The sequence below is a fragment of the Eschscholzia californica genome, unplaced genomic scaffold, assembly GCF_041429995.1.
Source record: "Eschscholzia californica isolate CP2 unplaced genomic scaffold, dmEscCali1.0.p SCAF_3, whole genome shotgun sequence".
NCBI lineage: Eukaryota > Viridiplantae > Streptophyta > Magnoliopsida > Ranunculales > Papaveraceae > Eschscholzia > Eschscholzia californica.
The window spans coordinates 45,455,120-45,477,309 of record NW_028238420.1 but is presented as its reverse complement, the minus strand read 5'-3'; the positions used below and the strand labels follow the sequence as shown (position 1 = coordinate 45,477,309).

The following is a 22,190-nucleotide window of genomic DNA, read 5'->3' as shown; positions in this document are numbered from 1 at the left end:
TATTACTTGTTAATATTAGAAACAATTTATAATATACATTTAGACATATCCTTTGTTCACATTCCCTTTAGACACATGACAAAGACACCTAAAAGTGAACAAATTGTAACTGGCCATCTTTCTGAATTGTCACTGTTATATATATATATGTATGTATGTATGTATGTAATTCTTCCAAAACTCCTCAAACATATAATCCTAGAGAGGGAGAGAGCTAGAGAGGGGAATAATGGATGGTAATAGTGGATGCGGAGAAAGGGTTGTTAATGAAGGCATAGTTATCTCCACTTAACAGAGGGGTAATCAGAATGGTGGTGGGTGAATCAGAATGGTGAATCCCAAACATAGTAGAGGAGTTTGGTGGAGTACCAGGAGTATAGTCAGAACCATTATCAGTAGGTGTAGTCATGATGAAATAAGAGAAGCAAAATAAATTAATTTCCAAAAAAAAAAAATATTATGGCTCTTATACCATGTCAGAACTATCACTTTGATAGTTCGATAGAGATCGAACGTGAGAAACAAAGAGAAAGATGCTAAATTAGTAAAGAAGAAGTAGAGATTAATTCTTCTCTGTTGTGTTTATTATCAACAATAGGTACAAGTATTTATAGCCTACTATAATACAATCAGGGTAAATCTTGGGATAGAAGTTACATACAAGTGATATTTATCTAAGAATATCAATCTAAATTATAGTTGGTCTTCTGGAATCTTCTCTATGCGTGGAACCGGTGGGGCCGATTTACTTGATCCGACCGGGTCGGTCGTGTGTGGCATATGGATCGGGTGGCCGATCCATATCCATTACTCTAACACCCTTCCCTCCCCTCTATCCTGACATCATGCCTACACATAGGACATGTAGGGTTTCTTTTCAACCAAGTAGAAATACAGTTGAAATGGAAGTTCTGGTTGCATCCTAGAGGTGCCCTAACGTCATCTTGACCATTTAAATCTTGAATACAAACTGAACAGGTAATTGTTTCAGCAGTTTCGTCTATAACGATTTTAATCAAGAACCTTTCTAGTTCATGATCAGTGTCTGAGTTCAGGAGGAATGGAAGTGATTAGTTGAGCTTGATGTTGAGGTTGAGTTTGATCAGACTGGGAAATTAACTCCATTGGAATATTAAATCGGTTCGCGATAACATTGACAAGGGAGTAAAGAGGACTTGGAATGTTATCTAGGTGTGGAGGGAGGCTTCTGTTCCATATATATCTAAGTTTGTTTAGTACTGCTAAATCGATGTCCATAGTTGGACGATTCAGCATTGCTCCTTCGTTAACAACTCCTTCTCTGTCTCTACCATCACTATCCATTCTTCCCCTCTCTAGGATTATATGTTTGAGGAGGACTTACACATAAATAGTAGTGAATGGTTCAAAAAATGACCCGTTACATTTCGTTAATTTTTAGATGCTTCTGCCAAGTGCCCAAAGATCATGTACACAAAAGACATGTTTATAAATTGTTTCCAATTTTAACAAGTGAAAAGTCAATATTTCTTTGTCCTGTACACTATAAATTATTTCTTATTTTAACAAGTGAAAGATGAATATTATTGCTTAGGTCTCAATTATTGAAACGTCATATATAAGTTCAATTTTTCTTTTGTGTGGATTACTAATATGTCATACATTATAAGTTCGTTCTACTTTTAGTAAGTTAAAATTCACTTTTTTTAGGTAGTACTGCCGTTTATAAGCTTACAAAAGCATCTCTTTTTAAAATTTAAAGTAGGTTTAAATAATTAAAAATCTAGTTGTTGCAAGCTTTTTCAAAGCTCTTTCAAGTTGTTCCAAACCTCTTGAAAGTTGTTGCAAACTTCTTGTAAAGCTATTGCAAACCTATTGCAAATTGTCGCCAACAATTTCGTAAAAGATATTTCTGCAAAAAACAGATTTTTAAATAAAAATAGTTTCTGAAAATAAAAAATATATTTTCAAAACAATTAATTTGCAGAAAATTTGATTTTGAAAAAATGTTTTTTTTTTTGAAGAAATATCTTTTTGTTTATTTTAAAATTGATTTTTAAGTTTAGTAATCTAAAATCCAAGCAAATTTTAGGGGGTAGAGTGTGGAGTGGAATTTTGGCCCAACATTTTTAGGACTTAAGAATCCTTAGGACTCACTTATTAAAACTACAAATACTTTATAGTGTGTATAACATTTTAGTAATTGGATAGCCTAAGAAAAAATGAACTTTCATTTATTAAAAGGGGAAATAATTTATAGTGTAGATATTACACATATATGTACTTCCTACACATGGCAGTAACACTTAAAATGAACGAAATGTAACTGGTCATCTTTCTGAATCATTCACTACTATATATGTTTGTAAGTCCACCAATCTCTTCAAACATATAATCCTACTGAGGAGAGAGATCTAGAGGGAGGAGAAGAATGGATCGAAGAGGTAGAGAAAAAGTTCCTAATGGAGGAGTTGCTCAAGAACTGATGATGAATCGTGTCCAATCGTTATTGCTTTAGAGATAAATTGTGCTACATGGAGCGGTTAGAGAATCTCATAAATCAATTACGAGTGTCTGTACCAAAAGAGCGAAGTGGAGAAGAAACTATCAAGTCTTAGCTCTTTATCTCAAGAAGGTACTTCTGAAGATAGAAGTATTTTGGTGAACCAGTTGCAAGAAAAACTAAAGAACTATGAGTCTGGAATCCAAGAAGCAAGAAGGTTGAAATCATCTCATCAAAACAGTGAGGTATTAAAAGAGAAATTATTGGAAGAAAAGGGTCGAAGAGAGCGTGCAGGATTCGAGGTACTTAAACAACAAGAGTCAATTTGTACGCCTACAAAAGACACATGCCTCAAGAAAATGAAACTTTAACTTGTTAAAACTAGAAATAACTTATAATGTATGACATTTTAGTAAATGAGGCCAAAGGAAAATTAAACTCCAACTGTTTAAACCGGAAAGAATTTATAATGTATATTACATTTTAGTTAATGAGGATGTTGAAAATTTAAACTTTCACTTTTTAAAACTCGAAATAATTCGTAGTGCACGTGACGTTTCAGTAATTGAAATATAAGAAATAACATTGATCTTTCACTTGTTAAAATAAAAAAATAATTATTCACCAGTCTTTGGTGCAACGGTTGTACACCCCTCTTAAGCCCATGAGGACATGGGATCGAGTCTCGGTGGAAGCAGTTTGCCATCAAGAGTTATCCCATGTGATTTAGGCTATAAATAAAATAAATAACGTAATAAATTCGTCGGGTTTTAGTCCTCTCTCATGTTGTTGGGCTTTAGGCGTCTTTTATTCATGGTTTAAATTAGACGGTTATCGTGCTTATTACATCTTCCCGGTGTATCAATGCTTTCTAACGGCTAACATAGATCGTAGTCAGCCCAAGGGGCCTTTTTTGAGGACTGGGCCAACAATCCTTTCGATGAAGGCCTGGACAGCTCCGAAAACTTCTGTGAAGTTGCAAAAACAAAAACAAAAATAATAATAATAATAATAATTTATAGCTTACATGACATTTTACTAATTGAGGATTAAGAATGATTGACCTATTACTTGTTAATATTAGAAACAATTTATAATATACATTTAGACATATCCTTTGTGCACATTCCCTTTAGACACATGACAAAGACACCTAAAAGTGAACAAATTGTAACTGGCCATCTTTCTGAATTGTCACTGTTATATATATATATGTATGTATGTATGTATGTAATTCTTCCAAAACTCCTCAAACATATAATCCTAGAGAGGGAGAGAGCTAGAGAGGGGAATAATGGATGGTAATAGTGGATGCGGAGAAAGGGTTGTTAATGAAGGAACTTTTGAAGAACCAATGGTAAATCCTCCAACTATCAATATTAATTCATTAGCACTGAATAGACTTAGATATGTATGAAACAGAGACCTCCTTCCACACTTGGAAAACAATTTAAGGTCTCTTTCATTCCATCTCAACTTCGTCGCCCTACGACTTAATATTCCATTATTGGAGATACTTACCCAGTATAATCAAGCTCAACCATTACTTTCATTCCTTCTGAACTCATCACTGATCTTGAACTTTAAAGGTTCTTGAAAAAAATTGTTGTAGATGAAACTGCTGAAAAAACGGCTTGTTCAGTTTGCATTCAAGATTTGAATGCTCAAGATGATGTTAGGGCACCTCTAGGATGCAACCACAACTTCCATTTCAACTGTATTTCAACTTGGTTGAAAAGAAACCCTACATGTCCTATGTGTAGGAATGATGTCAGGAAGGAGGTGAAGGAAGCGGGTACCAAACGAAGAAGATTGGATCAAATTCATGCTTGAAGACTAATCATAAGGTACTTACTCTGAATGAGATTATTTAGATATTTAAGTTTAACCTAAAATATCGATACTTATGTGGTAAATCATCTCTAATGGCCTGTCAACTCAAGACAAGCTTCAAAATAGAGGCATTACCCTGATAAACAGCTGCCCTCTTGGATGGGATGATTGGGAAATCCTTAGCAGGGGGTTTGAATTAGGGTTTTTATATTTATTTTTATGTCTCTGTTTATTTATTTCCATATTGTACCGTGATATTTAATTAAGTTACTAAGATTTAAAGAAACATTTGCCTGAGATGCTTAGTTATGACTAAGTTCATCAAACTAGATTAGGTTGAGCTTTACGATCTGCAATCTCTACAAATAAGGTCTAACGTGTGTAATTTTATGCACTTCATAATTAAACTTTTGGAATTGTGTTATGTCAACATCATGGTGCTCTTTCGGACAATTTTTTTTTTTTCCCTCCGGAGAGATCTCTAAGTATTCTTTTTTGTTGGGTTGTGATTTTAAATTTTGGGATGCTTTTATAATGCATGTTTACAATTTCTTTTTAAGCTTTACGATAATGCTAGAGTTTTGAAATAATTTATACCTAATATGAAAATTTATATATGACTTTGGTGTATATGTATTCTTATCTATCTTGCTAACCTTTTAATATAAGTTACATTAGGCAAAGAATTTATTCTACAATTGTTTTTGTAGATTTGAAGTTACTATGGGGAGAATGGAACGGGAACTTTTTGAATTCTTGCTCTATTTGGTTTTAGGTTTTGTCTCTCACCGTGTGGTAAGATTTGTAGGAATCGTAGTTTTATATGACTAGTTAGACTGAGATTATGTTCTGATTTCAAATTTAATGTACACATTTTGTTTTGTCTGAATCTTTTTGGGTTTGTCTGATGGAACGCCAATGTTTCTTAGTATTCTAGGTTTTATCAAAGTACAAATGTGGCGAGAAATCACTACCTTATAAATAAATGATGGATTTCACTTAGTTTTATTCACCTCAGCTATTCCAGTTCTATAGAATGACTTGCAAAAAATTGTCCTTAAAGATTCAAGAAAGAATGATAAACTAATCTTTGGTTCTTATATATCAAGGGCTTGTTAGTCCGACATGTGAAAAAGTTTCTAAAGTAAAATCATCGAAAGAGGCTTCGAATATTCTGAAGAATTCTTTTAGAGGAGTTGATTAAGTGGTAAAGGCTCGTCTTCAAATTTTACGTTGTGAATTTGAAAGGTTGAGTATGAAGGAGAACTTGTCTCCGATTAAGTTTCAAATGTATTGTCTAATGTTAGCGAGATTAAAAGGTGTGGCGAAAAATGTGATGATGTACGGGTGATGGAGAAGATTCTACGATCTTTAACACCTAAATTTAATAGTGTGGTTATTGTTGTTGAAGAATCAAAAGACTTGGAATCTATGAAAGTTGACGGATTGATGGGAACATTGCAAATCGATGAACAAAGGGTGAATAGAAATGTTGCAAGCTCTTTAAATTATTCTTCTTCAGACAAAATTCACTTTAGAAGAAAAACAATATATACCCCAAAAAGAAAGAGACTATGAGAGTTGTGGTGGAGGTTATGATAATCGTAGAAGGGGCTTTTGAAGCCAAAGAGGAACAAATATTTCTAATAGAGGAAGAACAAATGAACCAAGAGGAAGAGGTAAAGGGAACTTGACTAGACCTTATACTACCCAAGGTAGAGAAAAAAGGGACATTGAATGCTATAATTGTCACAAGCTTGGGAATGATGTAGAAATTAATATTGATCTCACATGGTTATTTTCTTGTGATGGACTTGATGAATCACAACCTATTACTTGGTATTTTCACACCGGTGCGATTAATTATATTTGTGGGAAAAGAGAATTGTTTGTTAAAGTAAATAAAAATATAAAAGGGAATATAAATTTTGGTGACTCCTCCAAGATCTCGGTGTTGGGAAAAGGTAATATCCTCATTTAACTAAAAATTAACAAACATAGCTACAGTTCCGATGTTTATTATGTTCCGGCAATGAAGAATAATATTTTTAGTTTGGGGCAACTTTTAGAGAAATGATATAATAGTAGATTGAAGGATCTCCATCTCACTCTAAGAGATAGAAGTGGAACTCTTGTTGCAAAAAAAAAAATATGGAAAAAATAGATTGTTTCCTTTGAACATTCAACATGGTGATGTAAAATGCTTAAACTCTGTAGTGAAAGATGAATCTTGGTTGTGACACTTGAGACTTGGGCAGCTAAACTTTGATGAGATGAAGACTTTAGCAAACAAGAATATGGTAAGGGGTTTACCTTGTATTGATCACCCAAATAAAGTGTGTGAAGGATGTATCTTTGCCAAAATCATCGAACACGTTTTTCGAACGAAGGAAGCTGAAGAACTTCTAATATATTAGAACTTGTGTATAGCGATGTTTATTGTCCATTGAAGCTAATGACAAATGGCGATAATAATTACTTTCTTACTTTTATTGATGATTTTAGTTGAAAAATATTGGTTTATTTCTAATAAAATAAATCCAAAGTATTTCAAGTATTCAAAGAGTTCAAGACATGGTTGAGAAACAAAGTGATTTAATCATAAAGAAACTAAGATCTGACAGAGGTGGAGGTTATACCTCAAGATCATTTGATATATTTTGTAGAAAACATGAGATTGTTCATGAGATTATTCCCTTGGAAGACCGAGAGACCTCAATACCTACAAAGTATTGAAGGCGGCCAAGATCTTTTAGGGAGAATGCCGAGCGTAAGAATATCTTGAGAGAAGAAATGACAGCATCATTATTATCATTATTTCCAGTAATGATGATATCGTCAACGTAGACCAAGACATATAAGGAGGTGGATAATTTGCGATAAGTGAAAAGAGAGTAGTCAAAGAGGGACTGGACAAATCCTCGTTTGAGAAGAACGGATGAAAACTTGGAAAACCATTGACGGGATGCTTGTTTGAGTCCGCAAAGGGATTTGTTAAGTCGACACACCCTTGTTTCCCCTTTAGGAGAAAATCCGGGTGGCAGTTTCATGAACACTTCTTCATCCAGGTCTCCCTGGAGGAAGGCATTATTGGCGTCAAGTTGATGAAGGGACCATCCTTTGACAGCTGCGATGGAAAGAAGTACTCGGAAGGTGACTAATTTTGCGACGGGAGCAAAAGTGTCATTGTAATCAAGGCCTTCGACCTGAGTGTATCCCTTTGCAACCAGACGAGCTTTATACCGTTCAATGGACCCGTCAGCTCGGAATTTGATTTTATAGACCCATTTACATCGAATGGGTTTCTTACCGGTTGGAAGATGAGTAAGAGTCCAAGTTTTATTGGATTCGAGAGCTTTGATCTCAGTAGCCATTGCTTCTCTCCAATGAGGTGAAGTCATGGCCTGAGTAAAGGAGGTTGGTTCGGAATGAGAGAGAACCGATGTTAAGAAGATTTTATGAGAAGGGGAAAAATAGTCGACAGATAAAAAATCAGTGAGAGGATAAGGGGTATCTGATTTCGAATTCAAAAAAGGGAAAGAAACGTTGTTACAATCGTAATCTGCGAGATGAGCCGGGGGCCGGCGATTGCGAACTGGTCGATTTAGCGTAGAATCATCTACTTTATCGGAAGTGATGTGACCAGGGGTGTCTATAAGAGTAGTAGTGCCCGAAGGAGTGCTTGGGACGGTAGGAGAGTCCACAGTGACATGAGGACGCGGAAACGCAGGGGTGCCTGTAAGATCGAGGCCAGTGGGTGTGTCGGCAGAAGCCGAGGTGGATGGAAATGGAGGAGTGCCTCCAAAGGAGGTAGAAATGGAGGTGCCTGTAGTATTGTCTATAGAGGCAGGACGGGCAAGAGATGAATGTGGACCCGCTAGGAGCTCCCCCTGGGAATGGACCGAGGGGTTGCCGTTAGGCAATGATGGCAGTGTAGTAGGCTGACCCGAGCCTAGCAGACCGGGAGAAGGTGGTGCCGATAGAGGACCAGTCCCGTGGTTAGTAGGGTAGTTGAACGAACCATCGTCCCGAATGGATAGGAACGGGGCCGATGGGGATGAGATCGGCCGATCAAATTGTTGCATTGGGAACCGATCTTCTTGGAAGGTGACGTTACGTGTGGTAAATATCTTATGACTAGTTAAATCATAGACACGATATTCCTTTTATCCGTTAGGATATCCGATAAACATTCCACGTGTAGCACGAGGATCGAATTTGTGTCGAATATTTGTGTTATGTGCATAGCATAAACAACCAAATACTCTAAGATGGTCAAGAGACGGTGGAGAACCGAGAAGGACTTCATGAGGGGATTTCCTTTTAAGAACGGGGGTCGGAATTTTGTTGATTAAGTATACGGCCGTAAGAACACATTCCCCCCAAAACTTGAGAGATAAGTGGACTTGAAAACGTAGTGCCCTAGCCACATCAAGTATATGGCGGTGTTTGCGTTCTACCACACCATTTTGTTGGGGTGTGTAGACGCAACTTCGTTGGTGAATGATTCCTTTGTTTTGAAATAGTAGTTGAAGTTCGCGAGAAAGAAATTCCGAACCATTGTCGGACCGTATTGTTTGTATTTGAGGGAAAAGAGACTCGCCATTACCGGAATAAACGTTTGAGATATTTGAGGGAAAAGAGACTCGCCATTACCGGAATAAACGTTTGATAAATTGGAAAGAATAGTAAAGGTTTCCGATTTAGAATGTAGTAAATAGACACAAGTACATCTTGAGAAATCATCAACTATGGTAATAAAATATCGACAACCAGAATTAGAAGTAATATTAAATGGTCCCCATAAATCTATGTGAACTAATTCAAAAGGTCGAGATGAAATTGAAGTGCTAGGAGGAAAAGAGAGACGTGGTTGTTTAGAGATCGGACAAACATCACACGAAATTTTATTCATGAATCCACTCTTAATACATGGATTTTTAGAAACAATAAAATTAAAACGATCTAAAGATGGGTGGCCTAGACGCCAGTGCCATAAATTGAAATCACTAAAAGAACTAGAAAAAGTATATAGAAATCCGAGAGCAGGTTTCGTTTTAATTTTAAATAGAACCGTCAACAAATCCGAGCTTATCTTATGCTCGTAAAGCCATCTTCATCCCTCGAGACCAGGAGGCATAGTTATCTCCACTTAACAGAGGGGTAATCAGAATTGTGGTGGGTGAATCAGAATGGTGAATCCCAAACATAGTAGAGGAGTTTGGTGGAGTACCAGGAGTATAGTCAGAACCAGCATCAGTAGGTGTAGTCATGATGAAATAAGAGAAGCAAAATAAATTAATTTCAAAGAAAAAAAATATTATGGCTCTTATACCATGTGAGAACTATCACTTTGATAGTTCGATAGAGATCGAACGTGAGAAACAAAGAGAAAGATGCTAAATTAGTAAAGAAGAAGTAGAGATTAATTCTTCTCTGTTGTGTTTATTATCAACAATAGGTACAAGTATTTATAGCCTACTATAATACAATCAGGGTAAATCTTTGGATAGAAGTTACATACAAGTGATGTTTATCTAAGATATCAATCTAAATTATAGTTGGTCTTCTGGAATCTACTCTATGGTGGAACCGGTGGGGCCGGTTTACATGATCCGACCGGGTCGGTCGTGTGTGGCATATGGATCGGGTGGCCGATCCATATCCATTACTCTAACACCCTTCCCTCCCCTCTATCCTGACATCATGCCTACACATAGGACATGTAGGGTTTCTTTTCAACCAAGTAGAAATACAGTTGAAATGGAAGTTTTGGTTGCATCCTAGAGGTGCCCTAACGTCATCTTGACCATTTAAATCTTGAATACAAACTGAACAGGTAATTGTTTCAGCAGTTTTGTCTATAACGATTTTAATCAAGAACCTTTCTAGTTCATGATCAGTGACGAGTTCAGGAGGAATGGAAGTGATTAGTTGAGCTTGATGTTGAGGTTGAGTTTGATCAGACTGGGAAATTAACTCCATTGGAATATTAAATCGGTTCGCGATAACATTGACAAGGGAGTAAAGAGGACTTGGAATGTTATCTAGGTGTGGAGGGAGGCTTTTGTTCCATATATATCTAAGTTTGTTCAGTACTGCTAAATCGATGTCCATAGTTGGACGATTCACCATTGCTCCTTCGTTAACAACTCCTTCTCTGTCTCTACCATCACTATCCATTCTTCCCCTCTCTAGGATTATATGTTTGAGGAGGACTTACACATAAATAGTAGTGAATGGTTCAAAAAATGACCCGTTACATTTCGTTAATTTTTAGATGCTTCTGCCAAGTGCCCAAAGATCATGTACACAAAAGACATGTTTATAAATTGTTTCCAATTTTAACAAGTGAAAAGTCAATATTTCTTTGTCCTGTACACTATAAATTATTTCTTATTTTAACAAGTGAAAGATGAATATTATTGCTTAGGTCTCAATTATTGAAACGTCATATATAAGTTCAATTTTTCTTTTGTGTGGATTACTAATATGTCATACATTATAAGTTCGTTCTACTTTTAGTAAGTTAAAATTCACTTTTTTTAGGTAGTACTGCCGTTTATAAGCTTACAAAAGCATCTCTTTTTAAAATGTAAAGTAGGTTTAAATAATTAAAAATCTAGTTGTTGCAAGCTTTTTCAAAGCTCTTTCAAGTTGTTCCAAACCTCTTGAAAGTTGTTGCAAACTTCTTGTAAAGCTATTGCAAACCTATTGCAAATTGTCGCCAACAATTTCGTAAAAGATATTTCTGCAAAAAACAGATTTTTAAATAAAAATAGTTTCTGAAAATAAAAAATATATTTTCAAAACAATTAATTTGCAGAAAATTTGATTTTGAAAAAATGTTTTTTTTTTTTTGAAGAAATATCTTTTTGTTGATTTTAAAATTGATTTTTAAGTTTAGTAATCTAAAATCCAAGCAAATTTTAGGGGTAGAGTGTGGAGTGGAATTTTGGCCCAACATTTTTAGGACTTAAGAATCCTTAGGACTCACTTATTAAAACTACAAATACTTTATAGTGTTTATAACATTTTAGTAATTGGATAGCCTAAGAAAAAATGAACTTCCATTTATTAAAAGGGGAAATAATTTATAGTGTAGATATTACACATATATGTACTTCCTACACATGGCAGTAACACTTAAAATGAACGAAATGTAACTGGTCATCTTTCTGAATCATTCACTACTATATATGTTTGTAAGTCCACCAATCTCTTCAAACATATAATCCTACTGAGGAGAGAGATCTAGAGGGAGGAGAAGAATGGATCGAAGAGGTAGAGAAAAAGTTCCTAATGGAGGAGTTGCTCAAGAACTGATGATGAATCGTGTCCAATCGTTATTGCTTTAGAGATAAATTGTGCTACATGGAGCGGTTAGTGAATCTCATAAATCAATTACGAGTGTCTGTACCAAAAGAGCGAAGTGGAGAAGAAACTATCAAGTCTTAGCTCTTTATCTCAAGAAGGTACTTCTGAAGATAGAAGTATTTTGGTGAACCAGTTGCAAGAAAAACTAAAGAACTATGAGTCTGGAATCCAAGAAGCAAAAAGGTTGAAATCATCTCATCAAAACAGTGAGGTATTAAAAGAGAAATTATTGGAAGAAAAGGGTCGAAGAGAGCGTGCAGGATTCGAGGTACTTAAACAACAAGAGTCAATTTGTAGGCCTACAAAAGACACATGCCTCAAGAAAATGAAACTTTAACTTGTTAAAACTAGAAATAACTTATAATGTATGACATTTTAGTAAATGAGGCCAAAGGAAAATTAAACTCCAACTGTTTAAACCGGAAAGAATTTATAATGTATATTACATTTTAGTTAATGAGGATGTTGAAAATTTAAACTTTCACTTTTTAAAACTCGAAATAATTCGTAGTGCACGTGACGTTTCAGTAATTGAAATATAAGAAATAACATTGATATCTCACTTGTTAAAATAAAAAAAATAATAATTGTCCACCAGCCTTTGGTGCAACGGTTGGACACCCCACTTAAGTCCATTAGGTCATGGGATCGAGTCTCGGTGGAAGCTTTTTGCCATCAAGATTTACCCCATGTGATTTAGGCCTCTTTCATGCTGTTGGGCTTTAGGCGTCTTTCATTCATGGTTTGTAACGACTGACATACATCGTAGTTGAATTCTCAAAATAATAATAATAATAATTTATAGCTTACATGACATTTCACTAATTGAGGATTAAGAATGATTGACCTTTCACTTGTTAATATTAAAAACAATTTATAATACACATTAAACACATCCTTTGAGCATATTCCATTGGACACATGATAAAAACACCTAAAAGTGAACAAAATGTAATTGGTCATCGTTCTGTATTGTCATTGCTATATAAATATCTGTATGTAATTTTCCCCAAACTCCTCAAACATATAATCCTAGAAAGGGAGAGAGCTAGAGAGGGGAATAATGGATGGTAATGGTGGACACAGGGAAAGAGTTGTTAATGAAGGAGCTTCTGAAGAACCAATGGTGAATTCTCCAATTATCTATATCAATTCATCAGTACTGAACAGACTTAGATATGTATGGAATAGAGACATCCCTCCACACTTGGAAAACAATTTAGGGTCTCTTTTATTCTATCTCAACTTGATAGCCATCAGACTTAATATTGCAATATTGGAGATACTTACCCAGTCTAATCGAGCTCAATCCGTCACTTCCATTCCTTCTGAACTCATTTGTGATCTTGAACTTGAAAGGTTCTTGAAAAAAATTGTTGTAGATGAAATTGCTGAAAAACCTGCTTGCTCAGTTTGTATTCAAGATTTGAATGCTCAAGATGATGTTAGGGCACCTTTAGGATGCAACCACAGCTTTCATTTGAGTTGTGTTTCCACATCGGTGCAAGTAATCATATTTGTGGGAAAAGAGAATTGTTTGTTAAAGTATATGAAAATATAAAAGGGAATATAAAGTTTGGTGACTCCTCAAAGATCTCGGAGTTGAGAAAAGGTAATATCCTCATTTAACTAAAAATTAACAAATATAGCTACAGTTCCAATGTTTAATATGTTCTGACAATGAAGAATAATATTTTGAGTTTGGAGCAACTTTTAGAGAAATGATACAATATTAGATTGAAGGATCTCCATCTCACTCTAATAGATAGAAGTGGAACTCTTATTGCTAAAGTGAAGATGGAAAAAAATAGATTGTTTCCTTTGAACGTTCAACATGGTGATATGAAATGCTTAAACTCTTTTGTGAAAGATGAATCTTGGTTGTGACACTTGAGACTTGGGCAGCTAAACTTTGATGAGATGAAGACTTTAGCAAACAAGAATATGGTAAGGGGTTTACCTTGAATTGATCACCCAATTAAAGTGTGTAAAGGATGTATCTTTGCCAAAATCATCAAACACGTTTTTCGAAAGAAGGAAGCCGAAGAGCTTCTAATATATTAGAACTTGTGTTTACCGATGTTTGTGGTCCATTGAAGCCAATGACAAATGATAGTAATAATTACTTTGTTACTTTTATAGATGATTTTAGTTGAAAAAGTATTGGTTTATTTCTAAGAAAATATATCCAAAGTATTTCAAGTATTCAAAGAGTTCAAGAACATGGTTGAGAAACAAAGTGATTTAATGATAAAGAAACTAAGGTCCGATAGAGGTAGAGATTATACCTCAAGAGCATTTGATATATTTTGTAAAGAACATAGGATTGTTCATGAACAACCCTCTTCAAACACACCACAACTAAGTGGTGTTCTGAAAGAATAAATTGCTTCATATTACACATGGCAAGAAGCATGTTAAAAGAAAAAAATTGCCTGAAGAATTTTGGGGGGAAGTCATGGCATGTGTCGCATACTTGTTGACTAGATGTCCCACCAAAAGTGTCTATATGAAGACACCCGAAGAGGCATGGGGTTATTACAAGCCTACTGTATCTCATCAAAGATATTTGGATGTATTGCTTATGCAAAGATACCAGAAGCAAGAAGAATAAAACTTGACGACAAAGGTGAGAAATGTATCATTCTTGACTATAATGAGCAAAGAAAATATTACAAGTTGTTTAGTCCAATTGCAAATAAAGTTCTTGTTAGTAGAGATGTGGTATTTGAAGAAAATTTGGCATGAAAATGGAAAGGAAAAGAAATTACTCAAGTTGAACTTAAGCTTGAAGGAGAAGAAGAAGTAGAAAAAGATGCATCACCAAGAGAATTTCAAAGAGACCCACAAACACCATCATCCTCATCATCGAGGGGAAGTTTTAGTGAAAGACCAATGAAAACGAGAAGCTTGAGAGAGATAAATAAAGTTGTGGATAATGAAGAAGAGTTGAACTTGTGTTGTTTTCTTGTGGATTGTGATCCTAATAGTTATGAAGAGGTCATCCAAGAAGAAAACTGGAAAAACGTAATGAATGAAGAAATTAATGCAATTGAAAAGAATGATACTTGGGAGTTGACAAGTTTGCCAAAGAGATACAATCTTATTGGTGTGAAATGGGTGTATAAGACAAAGAAGAATGCAAGTGGAAAAGTCCAAAGATACAAAGCAAGACTTGTAGCTAAAGGTTACAAGCAAAAAGTCGACATTGATTATGTTGAGGTATTTGCTTCCGTTACTCGTTATGGAAATAATTAAATTGTTAATCTCTATAACGCTCAATATTCATGGAGGATTTATCAACTTGTTGTCAAGTGGGTTTTTTGAATGGTATCGCAGGGGAAGAGGTATATGTTGAACAACCTTAGGGGTATGTTGGAAAGGAAATAGAAGATAAAGTTTATAAGTTGGAGAAGACCCTTTGTGGGTTAAAACAAGATCCATGTGCATGGTAACAAGAATTGACAAGTAGTTTTAAGAAAATGAGTTTGAACTCATGGCCATACTTTGTATATGAAAGTGGAAGAAGATGGAGGTATGCTATTTGTTTGTCTCTATGTTGATGATTTGATATTCACGATAGGTATTGATCCAAGACTGTTTGAAGAGTTCAAGAAGAGCATGATTAAGGAATTTGATATGATTGATATTAGGTTGATGAGTCATTTCCTTGGTATCCGAGTGAAGAAAATGGAAAATGACATTTATTTCTCAAAGTGGATATGCTAAGGAAGTCCGTAAAAGGTCTAAAACGAAATCATATAATCCGGTAAACACTCCTGTTGAAAGTGGAGTAGAATTGAGAAAATGCACAAGAAGAAGCGATGTGGATCCTACATATTTTAAAAGTTTGATTGGAAGTCTACGTTATCTTACATGTACAAGACTGAATATTCTCTATGGAGTTGGGCTAGTGAGTGGGTACATGGCGACACCAGATGAATCTCATCTTAATGTTGCAAATAAGCTCCTTCGATATATTAAAGGTACGCTCAATGATGGATTTATTTTTCTCTTGTGCACAAGATTTTAAGCTTATTGGTTATTCCGATAGTGATTGGGTAGAAACTTAGATGAAAGAAAGAGTACATCGGGGTTTGTATTTTTTTGTATTTTACGACATTTACTTGGTCCTCCAAGAAACAATCCATTGTGACTTTATCTACTTGTGAAACGGAATATGTAGCCGCTAACTCTATTGTTTGTCATGCCATTTGGTTAAGAAATATGTTGAAGCATCTTCAATGCCCTCAAGTTGGTCCAACCAAAGTGTTTCTTGACAACAAATCGGCTATTGCTTTAGCCAAGAATCTCGTTTCTCATGAAAGAAGCAAACACATTTATACACGCTATCATTTTATTCGCGAACATGTTAAAGAAGGTGATATTGAAGTGATGTATTGCAAATCTCAAGATCAATTAACGGATATACTTACGAAGCCCTTGAAGCATGATGTCTTTGAAAAATTGAAGTGGATGTTAGGTATGAGAAGCTATGGGAGAGTGAAGTGGATGTGAAGTACAAGAAGCTATGGAAAATTTGGTTTAAGGGGGAATGTTGAAAGTGACTTATAAACCCAATTCGGGTTTGGGCCTAAAATGAAGTGTGGGCTTGAGTAAAATGGTATTATCAAATAGAATGGGAAAAGAAGGAAAGAGACTCCTGAAATTAATTAAAATGGTGTAGAGTTCTTTTGTTAGTTTTTTAGTTCAAGAGTAACTGAGAGAAAATGAAGAAAAGGTGTTCTTGAGTGAAGATTGGTGATGAAGCAAATAGAAGAAATGTATGGGTATATGTATAGTGTTAGACTGTTCCTGTTAGTGTACTATTTTCTCTTAATCTCCAACAATTCTTATATATAGGACATGTAGGTTTTTTTTTTCAAATGTCAACCAAGTTGAGATATAGTTGAAATGAAATCCGTGGTTGCATCCTATAGGTTCCCTATACCATCTTCAACATTCATATCTCGAATACAAATTGAAGAAGCAGTTTTCCCAACAGTTCCTTCTATAACTATCTTTTTCAAGAACCATTCAAGTTCAAAATCTGAGATGGGTTCAGGTTAACCTTGATGAAACTGGGCTACTCGCCTTACAATATTAAATTGGATATGATAGCCATTGTTCAGAACATGTGAAGGTCTCAATGGTTCTGTTGATAAATCGATATCCAAATTTAAACGATTCACAACTGGTTCTTGAGCAGCTCCTTCGTTAACAACTCTTTCTCTAGGTCTACCGCTGCCATCCATCTTATTCTCGATCTCTCTAGCTCACTCCTTCTCCAGGATTATATGTTTGAAGATAATGGAGAACTTATACATATTTATAGAAGCGAATGATTCAGAAAGATGACCACTTACGTGTCGTTCATTTTTGGATGATTCTACCATGTGTCCAAAAGACATTTGGCCATGGGACATGTGTAATATACTCTATCACTTCTTTTCAGTTTTAATAAGTGAAAGTTTCGCTATTTCTTAGATCTTAAGTCATATTATACTAAAAACTCCATCCAATTTTAACTAGTACAAATTCAATTTTTCTTAGGTTCCAATTACTAAAGGTATTTACAATGTAAATTCTCTTTCCAAATTCAACTTTAACTTTTCTCTGACCTCATTCACCAAAATGTCATATACACTATATATCTTTCCAGTTTCAACACGTTAAAAATCAATTTTTCTTTGGCCTCAATTAGTGAAAAATATAGTTGTTTTTTGGCAAGAAAAATATGATTGTTATAAAAATTATGTAGTGGCCTCTTACAAAATAGAACAACTTTATTTAATTCAAAACTTTATAGATTTTACTAATGTGTTTGACGTACTAAAGTAAGCCTGTTTACAGATATCTGAATATTCGACATCCAACTCGCATCCTTATTCGAATCTTAAAAAAATATCAGAAATTTCGGATATCGGATATCGATACACTAATATTCGATCCGATAAATATCCGTATCTGATAAGTAATATAAAAAATTAATAAAAATTTAAATTTATTCATAATAATATAAAAAATGTATGGTTGAGATTTATTATTTAATCTAGTGGTTAAAAATTTAAAGAAAAAGATTAAAATTTTGTTACAGTTTCGGATAACGTATATTATCTGATATCCATTAATATTTTTGGATTCGAATTCAGATTCAGATATGGATTTATAATATCCGTCGGATAATTATCGGGCATCGGATAGCATATCGGATTCGGATACGGATATGCCTATATCCGATTCGATAAGCTACCGTTTACAGGCTTATACTAAAGTATCAAATCATATTTTAAGTACAATGCCTAATAGATAATTTAGAAGAAAATCTTGACGATTCTTTCATTAATCACGACCTACATAGAGATCTCCGTCTTACCTATATGTGCTTGACCTGTGTTACCAAATCTTGATGATTCTTTCATTAATCACGACCCACATAGAAGATCTCCGTCTTATCTATCTGTGTTTTAAATCTGTTAGTAAACCTTGAAGGTTCTTCATTAATCACGACTCAGATGGATGATCTCTGTCTAACCAATCTATGTTTAAGGGCCGTTGCAATGAGAGTTGTGTTAGACTTCTATGTTGGTCACTTTTGTCGAGAAAAAGTTTTGGTTTCAAATTCAGACTTGAAATTCCAAGTTTCAAACAGAAAATAAAATCACACTTGAAAGTCCATGTTTCTAAAAGAAACTTAGTTTTGTTGATCAACAACCACCTAAACCACTAATCTCTTTGATCTTTGAATCTCATGCTTATTACAAGATTCATGAGTAGAAATAAAGTGAATCGTGATAAAACAGGCGTACCTTTCTCCATTGTTGAAGATGGCTTGCTTGATCTTTATCTTCTCCCTAAATCTCTTCTTAGATCCTTAACCTTCGTTATTTCTTGATCTTCTTTTTCATAAGATGGAGTGAAATGAAATAGAAATGAAGTAGACTCTTTTCTCTTTCTTTTCTCAAGTTCTCTAAGTGATGGAGAAGAACTTGACTTGCAAGAGCAAGAGCCTAGCTTACTTTCTCTACACTCCTATTCTTATAGTGCTACTTCAATCCATCATGAAACAATTAGGTTTTCAGTCTGTGCATAAAAAATTATGCTCCTTCTTACTAAATATTTCAATGGATTAAGTTTTCTTAAGCCCACTCTTTTATGGGCCTTGATTGTACGAGACATATAAATACGGGCCTTGTACTTGCTCTATTTTACACAGAGCACATTTAAATGTACAAGCCCATCTTACAAGTTGAAGATATATATATATATAAAGATACACGAGACTCTTGAAGATACATAAGAGACTACAACATAAACATCATAATCCAACATAAAAGGCTTTTATTTAAAAGTGCAGTTTCCACGAGTGTTGTCACAGTACCCCCCTTATTATTAGCATCATAATGCAACATAAAGACTTTTATTTGAAAGTGGAGTCTCTACCAGAATTGTCACCCCCCCCCCCCCCCCTATTTTTAGCTCTAGTATTCAATTTGGATATATTGGATGTTGTCTAATATCTAAGAACTTGCTTCATCATTGGTTGATTTTTGAACAAATTTGACTACAATTCAGCGTTTATACAAAAATTCAACAACAAAAATCAAATTTGACTACAATTCAGCGTTTATACAAAAATTCAACATGTTCAAACACAAAACTCTGTGTTTCGTTCATTCACCTCTCTCATACGAGATCTTCGTCCTATCATCTCTCCGTTTTTCTATACTATCAAACACAAGTAAATTTTTTTTTCTTTCATTGTCTCGAAATACATTATATTTAGAAACATAATAGCCGACGAGAATAAAATTTATTGGAACTCCGTGATTTTTTTTATAAGGTATTGACTTCTCGTCACATTTGTACTTTGACGGAAACTAGTATACTAACATATATACTATACGTCAACTATGAAAATATTGTACCAGAACTAGTGAACGAAAGACATCCAACAACTTTGACATATCAGTCAAAAGAGATGTAAAAGATCAGCCCTTAGTTTGGAGCTACATCAGTGGTGAGCCATTGTCTCTAATTTTGTCCTCTTGGCAGGCCTAACATGCATATGTTTGTTCCTAGATTGGGACATCCAGACCACTTAAACGACATCCACTAACAAAAGTACAGGCTTTTTGTCACATATTATTTACGGCCAAATATGTGAATACCATCCTAAAGGGGAAATGAGAATTGCATAGAAAATAGTGTGCAATAGCAACGTCTTCCCTCCTCCACCGTCAAGAAAATCGTGACGCCCTGTGTCTCCAAAATAGACACCATCCCGTTCGGACAATTATTCACAGACGAGACAAAATTCTGACAGAGTATCCTCTGTAAATCGAACCGGTTGCACCTGTAAACCTGTCATGCAAACCATACATTCGCATATACGAGAATAAATTATAGAGCGGAAGCTAAACAAACACAGCATTACTTCGGGCCGAAAGGCCGGGTCGGGCTTCAACCCGGGTTGGCTATATCCTGACCCTGCTCGGGACCAAGAATAAACCTGGGCTAGGCCGGGTTGAATCCGAGTCAGGTCGTTTTGAATCCAGGCCGGGTTAGCCCGTTTTTTAATAATTTTTTCAAATATAATTTAAAATAATTAAAAGGAGGTAATTTCTAAAAAGGTCAAAATAATATTGAAAATGAGTAGAAAAGCAGAAAACATTTGAAAATTATTATTCAGGTCAAAAAGTGTACAAATACTAAAATACCCCTTTTTGTCTTTTTGTGTAACTAAATTCTTTTATTTTTCTTTAAACTTTAAATCGATATAACTTTTGTTTGAGATGTCGGATTTCAATAAAAATTATATATTTAGAAATGACTTTTCATTAGCTTTCTAACAAGATCCACTTTCAATACTTTTTTTCGAAAAAAAACCCCAGAAAAAAAACAGCGTTTTTTTCCTTTACATTTTTATGCAAACGTGTTTGCAACATTCTGTTGTGCAAACGTGTTTGCAACAATCTGTTGTGCAAACGTGTTTGCAACATTCTGTTGTGCAAACGTGTTTGCAACTGTCTGTTGTGCAAACGTGTTTGCAACTGTATGTTGTGCAAACGTGTTTGCAACTGTCTGTTACGCAATTTTTTTCCTTCATTAACATTTACTAATCCACCAAATGCTTCATTTACATTTTCTTTAGGTCATTTCATCGAACAGTTTGGTTGCCGAATCAAATTGATTACATTTTGCATACAAACCCACTAAACTTCCAACAACAACAACAAATCCAAACTCAGATTTAATCAAATGGGTATGAATTTTTTTTTCCTTCATTAACATTTACTAATCCACCAAATGCTTCATTTACATTTTCTTTCATTTTGAGGCTTTGAGCAAACCCAGGGATAGCTGAAGTCCAAATAGTTGATCATGATCTCTAACTCTGTAAAAGTCATTCCTTGCATCAACCATTAGATCTCATTTAGCATCTAAATCAACAAGTGCACTATTTAAAAAGGTATTCTCTTCATAACCTATTTGATTTATTCTACCATGAATTTGTAAACCCAAACACAAATACAACAGTTTTGAACATGAAATTAGAACAATATAGATATTCTCTTAATACTTTGTCTTCTTTCTCACTCTAAAACTGAGTAAAATCCACACACAACAGATGCACATAAGAGATTCGACAACTTATATATTTACTTTAAAACTCCGAACACAAAAAAAATTAAATCGAAACCCTAACAAAGAGAAAGTAGAATTTTAGAGAGAGAGAGAGAGCAAACGAGTGAACATATTAGGGATACAAGTGACGAGAAACAATGGCTTCGCCTAGGGTGATCGCATCTTCCTTGACTTCGTCGAATTCGGATCAGGCAGATTAATCCTCTATTTGTTATAATCACAACTTCATCATGAAGAAGAAGGTGTTGATTTCGAAGATGTTAATCGATGAAGAAGAAGAACCGAGATGAAGAAGAAGAACCGAGATGAAGAAGATTCGTGAGGCAAGAACAAAAAAACCCTAAACATATATGAAGTATCTGGTTTTTAAGAGAAAGAAATAGTGTGAATTAAATAAGAAAGGGTATTTAGGGAAAGAAAAAAATAAAAAATGACCTGATTCATAATTAATCATATTATTTTGAACTCTCTCTCTCTCATTCCTTATAATATTTTAGCACATTTTGATTAATAGGAAAATATCTAGGTCTTTTTGGTTATTATGATATTATTTTGAACCCAAACAACCATTAATCCTTAAAAGAATAACCGAGTTAGTATAAATTATAAAATAACAATTAGGAAATTTACCTACATACCATTTATGGATATCTTTTACAATTTTTATGTCAAACATTTTTGGTATGTTTGTTCTACAACCTAAGAAAAAAAAATTACAAACTTATTATAGTATAAAATAACAATTAGAAAACGTACCTACATGTTATCATTCATGGATATCTTTTACAATTTTTCTGCCAAACATTTTTGGTATGTTGTTCCATCAAATCAAGAAAATATATTTGTAAGA

The 22,190-nt window shown here is 34.5% G+C and overlaps 1 protein-coding gene across 1 annotated transcript; it reads right to left on the bottom strand.

Moving 5' to 3' along the window:
* Positions 1–9,988: 9,988 nt before the first annotated feature.
* On the bottom strand, positions 9,989–10,498 carry LOC147550806 (uncharacterized). Its single transcript, XM_086668503.1, has one exon. It carries the CDS (start codon positions 10,496–10,498, stop codon positions 9,989–9,991), a length of 510 nt encoding a protein of 169 aa, XP_086524629.1.
* Positions 10,499–22,190: the final 11,692 nt, after the last annotated feature.